Source organism: Pteropus medius, unplaced genomic scaffold, assembly GCF_902729225.1.
Source record: "Pteropus medius unplaced genomic scaffold, Ma_sr-lr_union100, whole genome shotgun sequence".
NCBI lineage: Eukaryota > Metazoa > Chordata > Mammalia > Chiroptera > Pteropodidae > Pteropus > Pteropus medius.
This window is the reverse complement of record NW_024351543.1, coordinates 8,475,325-8,490,436: the sequence shown is the minus strand read 5'-3', so window position 1 is coordinate 8,490,436 and position 15,112 is coordinate 8,475,325. Positions and strand designations below refer to the sequence as shown.

Sequence of the window (15,112 nt, the reverse complement as noted above, 5' to 3'; positions counted from 1 at the left end):
TTGTGACTGCAAATCTGGCTCCTGAGTCACTTAAAGACACAACAAAAGAAGTCAAAAATGGCCTCTACCATTTATTTAAATGTCACTAACAAAAGCGTCCTTAAACATTACACAAAAAGTTATCCTCTAGAGAACAGGGACTGGCTGTTCTCCCTCTCTACAGAGGATAAAAGCAGAGGAAACATCCTGAACCTACAGTGTCCTACAGTCACCTTTGAAAAGGATCAAATAATGTGTGACCCTTCTTGCCACTCTTTGGACCAAATAATGCCCCAGAACAAACTAGTCCACAGAAAAGCCAGGTTATAAATACCCATCATTAGGAGAATGGTTAAAAAAAAATATGACACATCCACACAACGGAATATAACACAACTCTTATGTCAAATAAGGTATAGCTATATGTACTGACATAATTATAAAGTGATAAAAGCAAGTTGCAGGAAAACAGTTACAGCGTAATTCCTTTTTTGTAAAATAAAATAAGAAAGTTACACATTTGTATAAACATGTACATACAACGGGCACATATATCTATTGAATTAACACCAGGGAGGAAGGAAAAAGAATTCACTTTCAATCGTAGATCCTGCACTTCTTTCTCATATAAATATTTTTTACAACAGTAAGTGTCAATACCTTTACCCCTCCAATCAACCAATGGCTCCTATGTCTTTCTACATTTTTCCCGTATAAAGGTTACTTGGCTTATGACTGTCTTATTTTGCTCCATAGATGTGTGTATACTGATGTATTATATATTTAAATTAAATGGACAAGTCTACACCCCACCCCCTAATTTCTTTTTCAATTTAATTCAACAATCAAAATATAAACCATGGATCAAGGGAGAGAGTACATATAGAATATAAGACCAAAAAGAATTATCTCAAATTAACAAACAAGGGTTCTCTCTGGGTGATGGGATCACAGTGGTTTTTCTATCTTTTATACTTGATCATATTTTCCAAATGCTCTACAGTGAGCCAGCATTAATTTTTTAATTTAAAAAAAAAAAAAAACAACCTTTAGGATAAAAAATAAATGTTCTAGGAAAGTATACCAAAATCAAATCTCTCTAAATGAAACTTTGTTTACCACTTAAATTATCTTTTATCTTATAGACAACAAATACATAGTAAATAAATTAATGAATGAGTAAAATTCCCTTTCTGATTGATCTCCATTTTTTCCTATATAAGTCCCCTCCAATACAACAAGACCATAAACTCTTCAGATACAAAGACCATTGTTACCCATCTTTAACAGCCCCCTCAGTATATGGCACAATACTAAGCACATGGCAGACACTCACACCATATTGGTCCATTTGTCTGTTTGAACTTTTCTGTGTGGGTTTTTATGAAAGAGTGTTTCTTTACTTTTCCAATGCCTGTGAAATGTATGAATATTTGTGAGCAAGCAATAAAAGGGGTCCCCTCCAATTAATCCGGAATCAACAAGAGTTGCGCACTACATTTCATAGTCAATATTGATTTCATAGGCCTTTTTGTTTGAGATAGAATTGTCTGTCCACAAAAAATGATTCATTTCATTAGCAGCATTTCATTATAAAACTCCCAAATGGCCTATACACCAATAAATAGCTCTTTTAAAAATATCAAGCCAACAAATACTAATCAAGCAAGTATATCTGCAAGGCACTGAACTGGGTGTTAAGAAGAATACAGACAAGTCCAAAACAAATGAGTGTACAGCCTACTTGGGGAAATCAGACATGACTACTTTCCAAGGTAGGGCCTCCAAAAGGCCCATGAGCCATCAATGTTCAGGAAGGTTTTAAGAAGAGGTTGGTGTGCAAACAAATCTGGTGCACACGTCATCTCCACTCTGGACATCTTGGCCAAGTCAACACCCAAGAACTCAAGAGTCCACTGTTTTCACCTCCACCCCAGAGCCTCCAGGCCTGAGCAAGATGCAGAAGCCTGCATACCAGGCCAGCTCTGAACTCAACCAGACAGATCATTCACGTTCAAAGATTGTTCTCTCGCTGGAAAACAAGAAACAAAAAATTTCGCTGGACCTGATAACTTTTTAAATTTTTTTATTGAAGTGTAATTGCATGCATAAAATTGTGCATATAAGTCTATGGTTCACTGACACGTCATAAACAGAGCACACCTATGATCAAGAAACAGGACACTACCAGTACTCTCAAAATGTCCTTTCTATTACCATTTTATTTTTCTCCTTACTTCTATGACCAAAGTTCTGGATCTGTATTCATTTTCACCATCTCATTTATTTCACCCTAAGCAACCCCTCTTCGGTGTCCTTCCCACACCCATCCAGGTGAGGTTGTCAATCTTTCCTCTACACTCTCAATGTACAGTATGCAATCCTCTCATGGCATTTGTTACTACATTGCAATCATCTGCTTATTTGTCAGGCAATCCCAGTAGGCTGTTATCCTCTATGTGGAAAAGATTATTTTTGACTTGTGTACTCCCAGTGCCTGGCATTTAGTAGGTGCACAGCTTGTGCCTGATACTTGAATTAACGAGTACAGGAATAAAGAGAACCATTCACTTAAATCTAGCACTATGCTGAAATTGATCAGTTCTTTGCACAGTTCTTATCAAAAGTAATACTGATATTTAGTTGTCAAAACTCAGTGGTTGGGACCATGAAGAATGACTAGAAAGTTGTACTGTTCGATATTTGGTTAAGCATTCTCTTTATACCCAAATATCTGAGCTTATTCTGTGCCAATGCACAGGGATACAAAGAGACTTAATATCTCGCACCTACCTTCCAAATTAAAGTGCGACATCACTCCCATTGGTGTTCTGTCCTTCCATGGCCACACATCAACATGGAGTCCTGTCAGTCTTTTTCTCCAACTGCTCCTGGAGCTAGCTACTCCTCCCTCTCCCCACAGCCTCCTCTCCAGGACAGTAAGAAGCCAGAGACAGGAATCTCCCTGGAGCTCCAGGCCCCTCCTCCTAGCCCCCTTTTGTCATATCCAATTAACCATCTGCCAGTCTCTGGGGTCTCTGTCTAGGCCCACAGTCCAGCTGCCAACTCAATACTGTTCTTCCCCACCCCCACCCCAAATACATACACGCTCATTGTCCCTGGGCCACAGGGTAAGAATGTAAAAGGCAGGGATGTTAGTCACATTCCCAGTCCTTGCCTGCTATGTCTGAAATAACTAACTGCAGACTTAAAAATTATATCCCTATCTATCTCTGCACTGTTACAGAAGGAAGGAAGGGTGGGAGGGAGCGGGGGACAGGGAGGGAGCGGGGGACAGGAGGGGAGGGGGAATGAAAACCATTGAAGCATCATAATTTTCATGATTTGGAAAACAGAGATTCATCTAATTGGGAATATGATTACAATATATATATAATAATGATACTAGAAATATATTATATAATCATATCAGTATATAATCCCACTTCTATTACTATTTATGATATAACTATAACAATATACTATATATACAAACATCAAGCAATCCGGAAAGGTACCCATTTTACAGATGAGGAAACTGATGGTGAGAGAGGTTGTAACTTGAATAAGGTCACACAGGTAGTAAGTTCCTGTTCTCAGATTCTATGATTCTCAGACTGAGCTACACCTAAGGAAACTCCCACCTCCTTCTACTCTAGGAAATATAAGCCCAGTCCCCCCGCAACTCACTTTTTGGTAATGGCAGCCCCCAGATTTCTACTCCCCATCCCTCTGAAGGGCCATGTCAGAGCTTTCAGGAGGCTTTGAGGAAATGGAGCTTTTCACTTAATGACAGTTTTTGGGTTTGCCTCTAAAAAGAGAGTTAAGAGTCCAGTCCGAGGGAGTGTTTTGGGGCCAGTGCTCACTGGCATCTTCCCTCTTGTGTGAGAGGTTCCTCTTCATGGAGAAGCATGAGCAAGAGGCTCCTCCATGATCCCTATTCTACTTCCCCACTCTTCTAGGACTTCAAGAAGCATTAAGGAAACTCTGGAATTCAGGTCCCATCCCTGGGAGATACAGTACATGATAGCCAGGCATGGATCCCTCCCCAGGAGGCTGCTCCCAACACCCTCTTGTCTGAGTTCCCCACTCTCCTTTCCCCACTCATCCTCAACCCAACTAACTTGCCTTTCTGATTCACATTCCGTAAGAGGTAATTCTGCAGACTCCACTATATAGCCTGGAGCAAATCCCACCTCAGCCTGCAAAAGGAAGCCACCAGCATTTCTAAAAGAATTGCTAATTTGAGATCTCTTGGACTTCTTTTCATCTTCTCTGTATAAGTGAATTCGAGGGCCATGTCAACCCAGCTCCACCGTTTCACAGCTGAGGAGCTTACATCACCTTCCCCAAGCATGGCACCACTAACCTCTGAATCTCTAAGCAAGCTGATGCTCTCTCTACTGGAACTGTTGATCAGGCGCACTATACTCTCAGCTGAGGTCCTTGCAGGCCAGCTACTTTACTAAAGTCTGCCTCCCTGCAGTGTGCTCCTCCAGCTCAAAGATCACCCTGCAGCTGACATTGAGATCCACCCCTTCAGGCTCATTCAGAACTTTCCTCCATCGATTGCTCCTCTCTCTCCTAAACATTCATTCCTTTTCTCATGCCTGCCTTCTCCCTCCTCCCCAACCTCTAGATATTCATATATCTTCTCTACCTAAAAAAAGACTCCCCTTAACTTTGCTATCCATCTCCAACTACCTTACTATTTTTAACCTTCTCTTCACAGTCAAACCTTTCCAAAGAGTTATCTATATGCACTCCCACCACTTCCTCCCCATCCACTCACTCCCCATTCCCCTTGCAATTTGAATTCTACCTCCCATACATAATTTCAAAAGTTACCAATGATCTCCTAATTTCCAGAACCAAGGGGGTCTGCTCAGTCCCCTCTCCCTCGACCTCTCTGCAGCATTAGGCCCTGTTGATGACCTGTTTTTCTGCTCTGGCCTGGTTCTCCTCCAGCCTTTCACTTGAGTCTACAGCTCTGTCCTTGGCCCTCTGCCCTTAAGTCTATATATGCTTTTCATTTATTATTTCATCTATTCTGATAGCTCCAGCCACAGCTTCTTACGGATGTCTCCCAAATCTATATTTCCGACTCTGGCCTCCCTCCAAAGCTCCAGACTCTCTTCGTAATCCACCTACGGAATCAAACACCTCCCTTAGCTATTTCACTGACACCTGAAATGCAACATGTCCCAAAGTAAATTCCCAAATCCTCTCTCTCCTCCTGCCTCCCCACAGCTGCTTGTCCTCATTCTAACTCCTGATATTCATTTAGGGTATACCCATCCTCCCAATCACCCAGGCTCTAAGCTTTGGAGCAATTTTTGATTTCCTTGACATTTCTATATCCAAGTTGCCAAGTCCTATAAACTCTACCTCCACGAGGTCCCTCACATATCCATCCCCTCCCCTCCATTTCCACCAGGGCATCTCAAGTTCTGACCCTCCTTACCTAACACAGTAGTCTCCTAATCCTGCACTGGCCAGCAGTCCTCACCAACTCTAATCAACAGGGCGGCCAGATTTATCTTCTTGATGTCATTACCCCATTCGGAATGTTTTAATGTCTCCCAAAAGCAAACTGAAAGACCAAATTCCTTGGCCTGCCACTCAAAGTCCTTTATGATCCAGGAGCCCAGTAAATGTTGATAAATGAAGCAATCAGTTGACCTGGTCTCCACCGTCTTCTGAGTTTTATCTCCCATTGATCCTCCACCTGCATCCTCTGAGTCATATAAACTGGACCACTTACGGCCCCAAATGTGTCATGGATGTTCGCACCTCCTTCTAACACTGGTCCAACCTGGAAACATAACACTTTTCAATCCAAATCCTACCCATCCTTCAAGTCTCAGCTCAAGAAGTAACCACTTCCTCAAGAACTCAGCTTGTCTACCACTTTTCACTCCTATCTGTTTATCCTTCATGTTTTCCAGCTAATGTCCAGCTCCCTTCCCACCTAAGGAGAGATGAAGCTAATTCTCCAACAGTTTCTTCTTTACTTCTCTTAATTCCTCTGTCCTACCAGTTGATTCTTCCCATTTCCTCACTCTTCAGCAGACAAGATTTCAAGCAGCAATATTGATCCAACAGCCCCGTGGCTGTCAATCATTTCCTAGTTATTTTGTTGCCAGTCATTCACACACAAAGGAGTGGCAGGAGGAGTCTGAACTGCATGCAGACAGAGAAGGAGCAGGAAGGGGCTGATTCACTGCACCCACCTGAGGCTTGGCAGAAGAAAGAACTCCATTCTTGCCAGGTTCCTCCAGATGGCATGGAGCCAGGGCCTGGGGGCTGGCATTTTTATACTTTTGCGAGGGAGAAAATAGAAGTGCCCTGCGTGTGCAAAAAGGATGCCTCATCCAGTCCCATGGAAAACAAAATTAAGAAAGATTGCTCTCTTCCTGGGCTGGAAAGGTCCCATGGAGGTCAGATTAAATAAAATAGCACTTGTCAGAAGAGGCACTTAGAGTAATAGAATGTTCGATTTGGAAGGAACTATCTACATATACTTGGATAGAACTATACAACTTATAAAGACCTTTCACATATAGTATCTTATTTGAGTCTCTCAAAAGCCCTACAGCAGAGAGGGGTATTATCCTCATCTTGCAAAAATGTTAAAGTCACTTGTCCAAATCATTCAGATAAGTAGAGAGCAAAGGGGAGTGTTTACCTCCTGCTCTCTTGCCTGACCTTCTTAGCCTTCTTCGCAGGCTTATTTTTCCTTCCTTTCCCACCCCTTAAATCCAAGTGCTCCCTGAGGGGGTAGTACATTTGTATCCATTTCTCTTCCTGTTCTTTATTCTTTCTTGTAATGATTTTATACATTTCCATAGCATAGTATATGGCCACAGTAGGCACTGGACAAGTATTTTGTCAAACGAATCGTTAAATGACTGAATGAAAGAGAGCTGAAGCCCAAACCCTAGCCTTCTGATTCCACAGACAGGCTCCCTGCGCTCCATCAGGCTGCCTCTCTGGCACCCTCTCCCACCCAATGTCAGAAGCCCTGCATAGCACCCATTCGAGAGATTTCCCAGCCTCTGCCCTATCACATTCACTTAATAAATTAAAACGGCAGGAACAACAAGAACAGCTAGGATTTCTTGTGCTCCTACTGTGTGTTGGAAACTGCTAAATGCTTTTTACACATTTTTTTCTATTTAATCCTCTCAATCTGTAAAGCATTATTAGTCCCATTTTGCAGAAGACTAAGGATTGAGAGAAATTAAATAATTTACCTAGGAATCTACTCCCAGTTAGTGCTGAGACTATCTTATACAAGCCCACGATTTCGACTACACAGGGTTTCTTGACCTCAGCACTATTGACATTTGGAGACTGGATAATTCTTTATGGTCCTGTGCATTATAAGATGTTTAGCAGGATCCTAGACCTCTACCCACTAGATGCCTGTAGCAACTCCCCTCCCTGGGTTGCAACAACCAAAAACAAAAATGTCTTCATACATTGACAAATGTTCCCTGGGGGACAAAACTGCCCCCAGTTGAGAACCACCGGACTACACCATTCTATCTCCAGAAGTAAACTGCCAAGTTCCAAAAAGGACTTTGAAAAGTAAAATGTTCATTCTCCAACCTCTAAAAAGGACCCCTAGTTCACCTGTTCTCATGTTTTACTGACATTTACAGTAAGAGTTTTCTTACGTCTCATTTAAGTTCTTTCTGTAGCTTCAGTTTATTACAACACCTCTTTCATCTCACAAAGGATTACCAAATACAATTGGACAGAATGTGCCAATAATAGAGTTATTGATGACTGATAGCAAAAGAAGGAAGCAAAGCCTCCCAAACCTAATGGAGATACACCTGGATGTCATTGATATGTTCTAAAACATACTAAATGTGTAAATTGCCTCTATAAGCACAGTATTGGAAAGAGTACAACATTTCTTCTCCAGAAGAACAAAGGTATCTCAATACTTCCAGATAAGATCCTGGAAAATGGTGTGACCAAAGCCCTATTCATGAGTGGGAGTGGGGTAGAATCAAGAAGAAAGAACAAACACTGAATTAAGCATCATGTTTACATTCTGGAGCATCAAGCACAATATCAAAAAGAGATGCTTTCCTTTGTTGCAAGACAGCTCAGGACGTAAGAGACCTCTCCCCTTTAGGTGCTTGCCAATGCACAGATGGGGTGGCAATATTTACTCAAAGAATTGCATACAAACAGGCTGTTATTCCCAAATCTCTCTTCTCTATGATCTGGACATGATGATGTCCAGTTCCTCTATCTTGGTTGGATGAAGCTATCATCTGAGGGAAAAGTTTAAAGACTCATACAGCAAATACAAATATACCACCACCTAGATTCCATGACTGCTTATGTTTGGCCATGTTTGCTTTATCTGTATTGGAAAAGGTGGTTTTGTTTTTTGTTGTTGTTTTGTTGCTTTTGATGAATCACAGGCTTTTTAAAAGACCTTTTTATCTTACCTCCAAAGAACAAATAACTTCAATAGTGGAGACGAGCCCTACATGTATGAAAAAGGGGTGGGGGGAACAATATAATACCACTAAGTGAGACAATGAGTATGGACAAGTGTTTTAGGAATTTGGAGGAGAGAGTTGATCTTGTGAGTTGTGAAAGCTCCCGAAAGAAGGTGGGGCTCAAGTCTCGAAGAATGAGTTGAATTTCAGAGAGTGGGGGTGCCAGGGTAGATGATTCAGAACATGAGTCAAGGTACCCTTGGACAGTAAGAAGAGCACCCAGGCTGGAGCTGAGCTGTGAAGTACAGACTTGATCCTGAAGGCACTCAGGAGTCCCTGAAGGTCCATAGATTAGGTGGCGGTGTGATGACAGTGCAATCTACTTTGTGAAGTGCAATGTGCCTGCAGCTACCGATTTGGAGTAGATTCCAAAAGACAAAAATGAAGGCCACTGAAGTAGTCCATAAGTCCCAAGGTGGGTCCTGGCCTAGGGCAGAGGTCCTGCGGCTGAACAATGAGGGCTAGCTATGAAAGATCATTCAAAAGGACTTGTTAGAGGAGAGACTCCTCACAGCACTAAGGTTTTAAATATCACAACTGAGAGAGGGTCATGGCACTTACAGAATTAAAGAAGGCAAGAGCAGAAGCTTGTTTGGGGAGTTGGAAAGACAATGCAGAGCTGAGTTTGAGGCTGGCTGAAGTCCAAGTAACAACAAACACTCCAGTTGAAAAAGTGATGAGAAAGAGGAGGGGTGGGAATTGGGGGAAGTAGAGAGAAAACTTGAGCTACAAATGAGGCTAATACAAAAGTGCATTCCATAAAAACCTGTATAGTCACTATAGAAGAGCCAGATTTAGCTCTGAGCCTTATCGCAATCAATGTTATAGCATTTATTATACTTATTAATTTTGTCTCCTTTAACTACGTTGCTCCATAAGGGTAGTTTTTTGTTCTTGTTTTTGTTTTGTTTTTACTTTGTAGTTTTTGTTTTTCACTGATATAGCACTAGCACCTGAAACTTTGCATGATGCACAACATATGCTTAAAAACTATTTGTCGAATAAAAGAATGAATAAATGATAACTTTAGAAAAATGTCTGGACTCACAGGACAAGGCTCAACAGGAAGACAGAGGTAGAAGGCATTTCCACATCAACCTCTTAAGGTAATTCCACTTCAATCTCTTTTCACTTATCCTCTTGTTTTCCTCTGAGTCTTAAGGAAAGAGGTTTCTTCTCTGTCACCAAGGCTAAGCTCTTGTTTTTGTTAGAGAATCTATTCTTTCTCACCTCTTCAGGACCTGACTCAACAGTCAATCTTACTTCAGTTTTTTCTACCCATATACTTCTCCCCTTGGCCTCCAAACCTGTTAATGACTTTGGCAAAAAAATATTGAAAACTCCTTTTCTTGATGCTAACATCCCCTTTTGACTAGCACCCAATCTCTTTTTCTTTTCACTGATACCCCCCAAGTAACTGCTTCCTACCCAGCACCCCAAATCCCTATTCTGAATGCCTCTTCTAATACTGGGCTCTCAATAGTTCCCAGTGGCCTTCTTCTTATCACATCCAGTGACACTGACCCAGTGCTCCTCCTGCTCAATCTGTCTGTGGCTTGTCATCACATCGGAAACCACGCTTGACTCTCTGGCATCTCCAGGATCAAGTCTCCTTTGCTGCCACTACCTAAATAAGGGTATCTCCCCCAAATTCAAACTTTAGCCCTTCCCACTTTCCTCCAGCCCCTCCGAGAGCAAATGCAGTTCCAAAGCTTCAGTTGCTTCCAGTCTTGATGCAGAAGGATTCCAAGTCCGCCTTGCCAACTTTAACCTCCTACCTATGCTCCTATCTTGAGTCCCACATTTCTCATAAAACAACTCCACCTAGATGTTCCTCAGTCACCTCCAATTCTTCACATCTGAAGCTAACATTACCTGCAAAACCGGCTCCTGTCTTCAATCAGACTACGTCAGTCGGGACACTATCAGTCCTCTACACTCAACCAAGCTACGACTGTCTCCTCGTGCGCTTAATTTTCTGTACCGCCCCTTCCCAACTAGTTTGTCAATAAATCTCCACATTTCTGCCTTTGAAAATGTTTCTCAGTGTTGTCCTTAACTCCGCATCCTTTCTGCCACCAACCTAGACCAAGCTTGCCCTTTCCCCCTTAGCTCTGGATCACTTTTGCATCTCCCTGGATTCTTTCCCTCTCTTCTCCACTTCATCAGTCGTACTACCTCCAGATTAACCTTTCCAAATACCACTTTCTTCAAGATATGCCCTTACTCAAGAACCTAAAATGACTCCCCACTGACCTTGAATAAAATCCAAACTCTTCTCTTGGGCTTCCAACACTTTCCCTACCTGGCCCTCCCCTACTTATCCAATCCTATTTCCCATACCTCCCCAACCTACACCTTCCATTTAGTCAGCCCAAAATCCTCAATGGCAATGTCCCAACCTCCCTATGCCTTTGCCCACACTGTTCCTCCCACTCCTCATCCCCATTATTCATTCAAGGGTGACTCTCGGTTCCACTCCTCTGTAGTTGTCAACTGCTTATCCTATAACACCATGATGTTTAGCGATTAATCTCTGAGCAATAATCATCAATCTTCTTTGAAAAGTTCTTCAAAGGCAGAGACCACTTTGAATATTTTGTTTGCATTCCATAGCATCCTGAATAGCAGAAGGCTCCTAGCAGGAGTTAAAAAGTCCTTGTTGATTTTCTGTTCCAGTTGGTTCCTATTCACAGTTCCGAGCTTCCATATTTCCCCTTCTCTACCTCACAGCCATGATCAATAAAATTATTGAGACACACTTTCCCAGACTTGGAACAAAGAATTCCCAGGAAGACGATATGGAATCCATTAATCTCTAAGAGTAGTGGGCTGGGATGTGTGTCTGTGTGTGTGTGTGTCCATGTGTATGCAGGGAAGTAAGATTTAGGAAATCTAGCTTAATCACTTGGTCAAGAGAACTGAAATACCAAAGTAATCAGAAGATGACAAGTAAAGAACCAAAATGACAGAATTATTCAAAACATACTTAATTAAAGGCACAGTATGTCAGGATTTTGACAAAGCAATTGCCAGTCTGGTCTTTGTGCAAAATTTTCCACAAGAAATAAAAGGGTAACCCTGGCACTAGGGTCTTTGAGAATTTGTTTGAAGTTTTCTCAGTTGTGCAACTGAATAAACTTACAACATCCAGCCTACAAGGTATAGTGCTATATCCCAGAGGGGAATTAGAAGGGAGAAGGTTAAGAAATATGGCCTTTTCCAGGCTTAAGAATTCCTAGGCTAGAGATTAAAAGGGGGTAAAATCAGGAAGTGGAGCACAGAGAGCCACAGGTTGGATGGTGGTCCCATGAAAGACCACAGGTAGCCTGCACTCCTTGCAACTTGTTACAGGTCACCAGTCATTTCCAGCCTTATGCTTTGAGGATTTCACCTTTCTCTGATTTTAAATGCACATCAGACTTAGCCCCCCTTCAACAAGGCTGCCCAAGGAGGAATATCCCCAACCGGAGTCCCACAGGAGTCTGCTATTTACTCTGCGATTTGAGCCAGGGCTAGACAATGTAAGCCCCAGGTTGTGTTTTGAAAAGCCCTGGGAAAAGTAACACATTGGACCATTATAGGCCATTAACACCATTAACACTGTGTGAATTCATTTGTCAGAAATTAGCAACCCTCCAGAAACTGAGCTCTGCTCCAAGGGCCTGAGAGAGGGAATGGACGGGAACTGGTGTTTGGATGATAGGAAAGGGAAAGGAGGAGTGGACACTAAAAGTTGAAAGTGGGATCCAGAAAGGGAAAGTAGGAAGGCTCCCACTTCCAGTTTTCCCCAGAGCTAAGAAAAGGCATGCTTCTGACCCAGATGGGAGGCAAGAGGGGTCAGGAAGACCTCCTGGTGAATATTTCCAGACATCACTTACCCCCCCAGAAACTCTACTCTAGATGGTAGGCTATACACTCAGGTCAAGACTGAGATGCTGGTTCCCCATATGCACTTCAGAATCCATGCTTTGGGTCCTGGGCAGTGTGTGTGTGTGTGCGTGCGTGCGTCACACAGAAGACAGAGTGAGGGGGAGAGAATGTGTGTGTAGAATCGTGTCTGGGGAAAAGGAAGGAGGGAGGGAGATATAGCTGAGCCTGGGAAGCAGCAGCAGGTAACAGGGGCTCCTTTCTGCTTTCCCCAGGTCCTGGCATCCGCTCCTGTCCTCCAGTGCTTTCCCTTCCAGACCCACTAGAAAATGAACATATGGGCCAATCAAGTCTTGACTTCTAAAGCCACAAGTCTCCCCAACAAAGCACTCCAGTCCCTTCCCTAGAGATGACCTCCAGGGCAAGTCAATGAGGTTAGGAAACAGATGGATGTGCAGGGAGCCTTCAGAGCTAACCTGATCCCTGACCCCACCAGTTCATGTCCTGTAATCCAACTTAGGAAAGAGGGTAGAAGCTCAGGGGCCTCATAATTTATTGGACTCCTTGGGACAAAGATTCCAGACAAAATGGTTCCAGACAGGATAGATGAGTAGCTGTACCTACCGAGTTAGTGGAAGCCACAGGCAAAAGGGAGATGGGGAATCCCTAGCAATCGGAGAAAAAGGGCCACAGGTGGCGAGAGATGAGGATGGTCTGCATCTGTTCTGGGGAAGGGGCGCTGTAGTCAGGCAACAGGAGAAGCTATAAACCTGGGTGACGGGAGGTGGCAAGGCTGCAAACAGCTGGAAAGACAGATCTGGGGGTTCTACAAACCACAAGCAAGCAAAGATTCAGTGGGTGTGTATGAGGGGGACGCTAACTCACACTTCCAGGAATGAGTGATTCTTATGAAAAGCTCATCCGTTCCCAGAACTAGAGAAGAGGAGGACAAAAAAGAGGTCCGAGGCGCCCACCGTCCTCCAGCGCGGTCTGCCTTTCTCAAGTCTGAGATGCTGACTTCCCACACGCACCCGGCATGACCGTCTTGGGTCCGCCCCGCTCCTGTCAGTCTGCAGCCTGCGTGACTCCGGGTCCCCAAGGCCCCCCTTTTTGCACATCACGGCCCCGGACCCCTGGCCCGAGAAGGGTTGCCAGGCCAGGGCGGCGGGAGCGGGGCTGACAGGCGCTGGGCTGTGGGAAGGGCGAGGACCGAGGGAGGGGCCGGGGACGCAGGTAGAGCTGAAGCCGCACGCTGCAAAGTAATCCAACATCGCCCCATCCCGCGCTCCGGGAGAAGGCGGCGGAGGGGACAGCCTCCCGCCTCCCGCCTCCCCACCACAGACTCCCCTAAGTGGGATGAACGCCGAGGGGCACGGAGATCCCAGCCCCCACCCGTCCCCGAAAGGCGACCAGCATTGCCATAACAACAAGAATCTCGGCAACAGCCTGGACGAGAGGACTGCCCAACACGCACACCCCAGCAACAGCCCTCCTTTCCCAAACTTGTCCGAAACGCCGCGTCCCAGGCAGCGGCCCTGCCCCCGGCTGCCCGCGCCCTGCCCTGCCTACCTGTCCGGAAAAAGGCGTCCACGTCCGAGTCGGCTGCCCCTCCTTCCTCCGCTGCCCCCTCCAGGGGGTTCATGACTGGGGGAGGGCGTCCGCGGGCAGCCGGGGGCCGGCGAAGCCTGGGGCCGAGGGCTGCTCCGCGCCGGGTGGGCGGAGGGCGCGGGGCACAGCGGCTGCGGCCGCGGACCCGGCGGACTCCGGGCTTCGAGGGCTGGCGGCTGGGGCGGCGGGGCTAGGGCAGAGGACGCCAAGCCTCCCTCAGGCAGAGGCGCGCGGCGGGCTGGGGGCGCCTGCTGCCGGCTCCCCCATGGCACCCCTTCCCTGGGGGCGCTGGCCGCCTGCTGTCTGGTTGGGGCCGAGGCCCGGAGCTGGGGTCCGGGCTGCCTGGGCGCCCGCTCTCCCCCAGCAGCGGCAGCTGGCTCTCCTCCTCGCCCGTCTGCCTGTCTCTATTGTTCAGCCCTGCTCGGCTCTCCTCTTATTTTTCCTCCTCCCTCCAACCCTCCCTGTCTCTACCTCCTCCCTCCCTCCCTCTCTCTCTCGCCCGCTCTCTGGCTCCCCCTCTGGCTCCCGCCGCCGCCGCCGCCTCCCCAGCTCCTCCTCCGGCTCCCGCTCCCTAGTCCCGGCCAACAATGACCCGGGCAGCGCCGAGCTGAACTGAAGCTGCGGCCCGGGCCGGGGGTTCGCGGCGGACCCCCGGCGGCGCGGACGCCCCCCTTCCCCGCGGCCCGGCGCCGGCCTCTACGGGAGCCGAGCGCCGACCCCGGGCTATTGTTCGTGGCGGTGCTAGGCCGGCTTCCTGAGCCGCAGGAAAAGCCCCGCGAAGGAGGCGGCCGGGGAGGGGGCGGGGCCGCGGGGCGCACACGGGGCTCGCCCCGGGCTCTGCCGCCCCAGCGCGGCGCCGTCAGCCTCTCCCCTCATGCCGTCCGTGCTGCGGGCCCCACCCGGCTCCCAGGTGTGTGAGGGGGACCCCCAGGCTGCTTGTCTGCCTCCAGCTCAGACCCGTCCCTAAGCCGGACTGACTTGTCGCTAGAGGCTGGACTTTTTTCTCCCCCTTCCTGACAACCCCTCTCCTGTCTTGTCTTCCTCCTCTCCTGAGCCCCTCTCGCATTTTCCTCCCTATCTCCCCATAGTTCCTCTCTTTTTTAGCTATTTTCTTCTCTTTTCCTCTT

At 46.1% G+C, this 15,112-nt stretch overlaps 1 protein-coding gene across 5 annotated transcripts in view; it reads right to left on the bottom strand.

Annotated features, from left to right (window-relative positions):
* The window catches only part of LOC120586721 (kalirin), a 434,187-nt gene extending 419,727 nt beyond the window's left edge, over nucleotides 1-14,460 (bottom strand). For 2 of the 5 annotated variants that reach the window (XM_039843223.1, XM_039843224.1), the window contains exon 1: nucleotides 13,947-14,459. In XM_039843223.1, the coding sequence (XP_039699157.1) occupies nucleotides 13,947-14,019 (73 nt within the window). In that variant the 5' untranslated portion in view covers nucleotides 14,020-14,459. Of the gene's footprint in view, nucleotides 1-13,946 lie in introns of all 5 variants that reach the window. The other 3 variants (XM_039843221.1, XM_039843222.1, XR_005648786.1) reach the window with 2 other exon arrangements.
* Between the last annotated feature and the right edge of the window lie 652 nt (nucleotides 14,461-15,112).